This window comes from Manihot esculenta, chromosome 18 (genome assembly GCF_001659605.2).
Source record: "Manihot esculenta cultivar AM560-2 chromosome 18, M.esculenta_v8, whole genome shotgun sequence".
Taxonomy (NCBI): Eukaryota; Viridiplantae; Streptophyta; class Magnoliopsida; order Malpighiales; family Euphorbiaceae; genus Manihot; species Manihot esculenta.
In genome coordinates this window covers 5,739,243-5,743,906 of record NC_035178.2, presented here as the reverse complement: position 1 = coordinate 5,743,906, position 4,664 = coordinate 5,739,243, and the positions used below count along the sequence as shown (strand labels likewise).

General features: G+C 36.1%; 1 protein-coding gene across 1 annotated transcript; it reads right to left on the bottom strand.

Annotated features, from left to right (window-relative positions):
• Nucleotides 1–343: 343 nt before the first annotated feature.
• Nucleotides 344–3,264, bottom strand: LOC122722523. Its single transcript, XM_043953534.1, has 5 exons — nucleotides 1,940–3,264; nucleotides 1,735–1,858; nucleotides 1,521–1,632; nucleotides 748–1,430; nucleotides 344–625 (listed from the first exon to the last, which is right to left on the bottom strand). Exons 1-5 carry the CDS (start codon nucleotides 3,262–3,264, stop codon nucleotides 344–346), a joined length of 2,526 nt encoding a protein of 841 aa, XP_043809469.1.
• Between the last annotated feature and the right edge of the window lie 1,400 nt (nucleotides 3,265–4,664).

Genomic DNA, 4,664 nt, shown 5'->3' with positions numbered 1-4,664 from the left:
TCATTAATCATGCTTGGGAGCTCATTGCCTTGTAAACAAAAAAGAACAAAATCAATCACCTGAGTCCCAACTATTGGCCAAGCCTTCTTATAAAATTCAACAGTAAAACTATCGTCACCAGCCGCTTTACCACTCGCCATCTGGTCCAATGCTAGCTTAACCTCCTCTGGAGAAAATGGTCTATCAAGTTCTGTAATTTGTGTCGTGGAGAGCACAAGATGGGCATATTGGAAAGGAATATCCAAAAACTCACCCAAATCAGAAGTATACAAATTGAGGAAAAAATTGATGGCCATACCTTTAAGAACCAACGGATCAGTAACAACCTCCCCCAAATCATTCTTTAAAGCAGAAATACAGAATTTTTTTTGATAGTAGCTGCTAGATGATAGAAATGAGTATTCCGTTCGCCGTTCGCTATCCATTCCTCTTTTGATTTCTGAAACCAGTACATCTCCTCTTGGCGTAGAATCTCTTCCAATCTGCGTTTCAATTTAAATTCAAGCTTTACAAGGCTCTTTGTCCGGCTTTCAGCAAGATCTCTCTGAACACCATCTAACCTGCGTAAAAGCCTTCTCTTGTTATCAAAGATATTACCGAACTGAGTCCTATTCCACTCTCCAAGCTGAATTTTTAATGTGCTCAGATTATGAATTAGGGAACGATTTGGATCCCAAGAGCATGCAACTACTTGATCAAACTGAGCATGTAGTGTCCAAGCTGTTAAAAACCGAAAAGGAAACGAACTCCAAAAGCTAGAACCCCTTGACATTTAATCACAATTAGGACATGATCTGAATGCAATTTAGGTGGATGTTCAACAATAGCATCAACATAATCCAGTCTCCAATCAGTAGATACAAAACATCGATCTAACCGAGCAGCTTGATAGGGGACATTTTCGCCACTTCTCTGCCATGTAAAACCACTCCCAACAAACCCCAGATCAATAAGAGAGTGCTTGAAAATCCAGTCTGAAAAATCCTGAGCTCCTGGAGGATTAGAAGAAGAATATCCACTTTGTTCAGATGAGTCCACTACAGAATTAAAATTACCCGCGACAATCCATTTAGAAATAGATAGACTATTTTCTCCAGAAAGAGATTGCCAAAGCTTCCTCCTTAAATAAATATCAGGGCTTGCATAAACTACACTAAACAACCATTTCTCTCCAGTAGAAAAATTAATTGCTACCGTAATGAATTGAGGATCGGTAACAACTAATTCAATTCGAAAACCATCTTCTGACCAAAGCAACCAAATACCACCACTAAATCCAACTGCCTCAACACGGATCCAATTTTCATACCCTAACAAACCACAAACTTCATCAGCCGCTTCTCCAGAAATACGAGGTTCCACTAAACAAAAGATGTTAGGATGATATAGCCTCTTGTATTCCTGAAAAGCGTTGCGAAAAGTAGATGATGCTGCACCATGACAATTCCAGGTTATAATTATCATTAAAATAAATATTAAAAAGAGCATCATCATATTAATCTCACAAGGGTATCACATACGTTGTTGGTGCTCCAAAGGAGCAACCAAACTAGCAGAAGTCGCCTTATTCAACTCATTCAAAATTGTCCCAGCCACAATCAACGTGACATCATCCTCACTCCCATTGACTGTCTTTTATCCAGGGACAATATTCGGGCTAGACGGATGAGGGAAAGATGGGTTACGAAAACCTGGTGGATTTGGAGGCACATGATTCAAGACACTCAACCCCACCTGATCTTCAGAAGAAACAACCCAAGATTCTACCCTCTCCTTCCCATTACCAACAACTACAGTATGCTCAACCTCTGCTGCTGCTTTCCTTGATAATCCAATTCTAGTATTAGGTCGCACTTCCCTAGAAGTCGTAGCAGAGGATGTAATTATCTCGACATTAGCATTATTAGCCACAGCCTGACCTCCTCATCCTCCACAAAACAGCCCTCTACCACCACGACTCCCTCTCTGGATTCCACCTCCCCTAGATACTACATTATTTGCCCGGTTGCTAAGACGCTCATCATGGACAGCCATGTGAATCTCCTGAGTGCCCAAACTACCATTATTCTGCTCCTCTGGTATGACCTCATCCTCTAAATTAAGTAAAGAGTCAAAACGATTTCCCGTAGACCCATCTGCAACTACCCTTCGAACCTCATCTCTATCAACTCTCTTAGGCCCAGGCCTGATACTTTGACGATTATCCCTACGTCGATCCCTCCGAACCAACATCCAATCCCCAAAATCCTCAGTAGCAGCGGGATTGACAGGCAAACTCTCAGGCATTTTGTAAGTCTCACGGTTCAGCTCATGACCAACAACAGCACCTTGCTGATTAACAGAATAAGGCTGATTAACCTGCATTGGTTTAATACTAGGACAAGTTTCCTTCATATGCCCATACTTACCACACTCAAAGCACACTATATGCAAACCCTCATATTCAATCCGACGAACTCTACGGTGTAGCTTGAATTTAGATAGAAGGGGCTTAGTCAAATCCAATTCCACACAAACTCTGGCAAAATGTCCTCGAGTCACAAGGCTAGTATTAAAGTCAACTTTAACAGGCTCACCTATTTTACGGGCAATGCGTAACAAAAGTTCCTCATCATAATATTCAATAGGCAAGCAAGGGAAACGAACCCATACAGTTAAACATTCTAACACATCCTGAAAAGGGTCAAACTCCGGGCACCATTGACGAATAGTGAAGTAGTGGTCAGCAATAATCCAGGGTCCCTCCGATCTAGCAAAGTCCAAGTCCCCAGAATTAGCGAAACGGACCAAAAAGAAATTGTTATCCAAAGCAATAACATCCATTGGAGCAGAAGGTTTCCAGAGTTCTTTCAATCGTCTACACAAATATGTATAGCCTATTGAACGTCCAAAAAGTTTCACAATAAGGGAATTTTTCCAAGGTCGACACAATCGACGTTTATCCACACTCGAAAGTCTAATCACAGGGCAACGATCATCCTCATCATCCTCCTCACCATCCGAAACAAAATGAAACTCATCGTCTTCAGGAGCCATGTCATTCCCAGAAGCTCCCTGCAGTCCTGGACCGTTTCTATTCGTCACTACATCCTTAAAAGAAGGTCCATTAACAAAACCAAGGTTCACAAGATTATTCTCAGTCTCTATCATCGGATGGTCAGCTGAAGAATCAGGATCATCACAAATCTCATTCAAAGAAACACCCATCTCACCATCTTTACGTTTCCTGCGTACACTACGCTGGAGAAGATCATCCTCTTCCATCGAAGTCATTATCCTCTAGCTCGGAAACGACAGAGCAGCAGCATGCGGTTGCGGCTGGGTGCGGCGTTAAATAAATTAACATTAACAATAATGGGATATTATAAAGATTTTAATATACCCAAATTAAAGTTTATAGATTTGTATGCTATACATGAAAGTTAAAGAAAATTTTGTCTATTTTATTTTATATATATATATATATATTAAAAAATAAATTTTATTAATTTTTTAATTATATCTATTTTAAAAATATTAAATTTTATTAAATATTAAAAAATATTTTAAAAATTTATTGAGAATTAATTAAAATTAAATAAGATTATAACAATATAGTTTAAAAAAAGTGAATAATAATTTTAAAATAATAAAAAAATAAAAAATAAATAAAAATTATAAAATAGATGAATGGAGTATATTTAAAAGATCTACCTCTTAAATAAATACATTAATTTCAAAATTATTACCTCTGGCCAAAAACTCTCTTTTAATATAATAGACAAAAATGCTAATTTTGCTCATAATAACTCTCAAAATAAAAAACATCAAATTTTATCTTTTAGTTAAATTTATCTTTATTATTAAAATGCTGCATAAACTGAAAATATATGTTACTCTCATTTTTAAAATACTTATAAAAAGTGATCTTATTTAGTATTTGGATAATAATTTATGTGTAAATTTAGGAAAAAAATAAAATTTAATATTTTTAATTTTAAATATCTAATTTTGAGCTAAATTTAACTTTTTAACTAAATATAATGAACCTATGCATGTATTGGGCCAAAATGGACTCAGACGAGTGGCGAGGTTGGTTGTTCCTGCCGCAAGTGTCGAAGTTCTCGAATCATACCCAACCCAAGCCCTAACACTAGCAATCCCTCTCATTCACTTTTGGTTTTGGGGCTACTGCTCACAAATCCGTGAGAGGACCATTATTGTTTTGCTTTGTGGGGATTGTTCATGTCCACTGGGCCTCCATCACGGTCCTGCAAATTCTATGCTGACCTTAAATCTTTGTGAAGTGAAGTGGAGAAGAAAGAGCAATCTCCACACTCGATTTGCCTAGTTGTATGGGTTTGATATTTTATAAACTAAACAAATTATTTTTTTTTTATTTCGAAAAATAATCGATTTCATATCTTATACAGGGGATATTTCTTATTTTAATTTGTTTATATAAACAATCAATAGATATATCACATATTTTTTCATAAATTTATTTATAAATTTGAAATATTACATTTTCAAAAAATAGAAATTAATATTTTTTTATTAAGTTATTAAAATTTTAAAACAAAGTCACTAACACATATCTTATTAATCAAACAAAATTTTAAATAGTGTAAATCGAATTTGATATGTATATGTGTAAATTTATAATAATTTTAATAAAAAACATA

What these genes read in the sequence shown, in the direction of transcription:
- LOC122722523 (XM_043953534.1), bottom strand. Translation starts at nt 3,264, where the DNA reads ATGGAAGAGGATGATCTTCTCCAGCGTAGTGTACGCAGGAAACGTAAA. An exon ending in AGTCGTGGTGGTAGAGGGCT is followed by an intron (nt 1,859 to 1,939) that starts GTTTTGTGGAGG and finishes TACGACTTCTAG; the next exon opens with GGAAGTGCGACCTAATACTA. An exon ending in AAGGGGTTCTAGCTTTTGGA is followed by an intron (nt 626 to 747) that starts GTTCGTTTCCTT and finishes TTAAAAATTCAG; the next exon opens with CTTGGAGAGTGGAATAGGAC.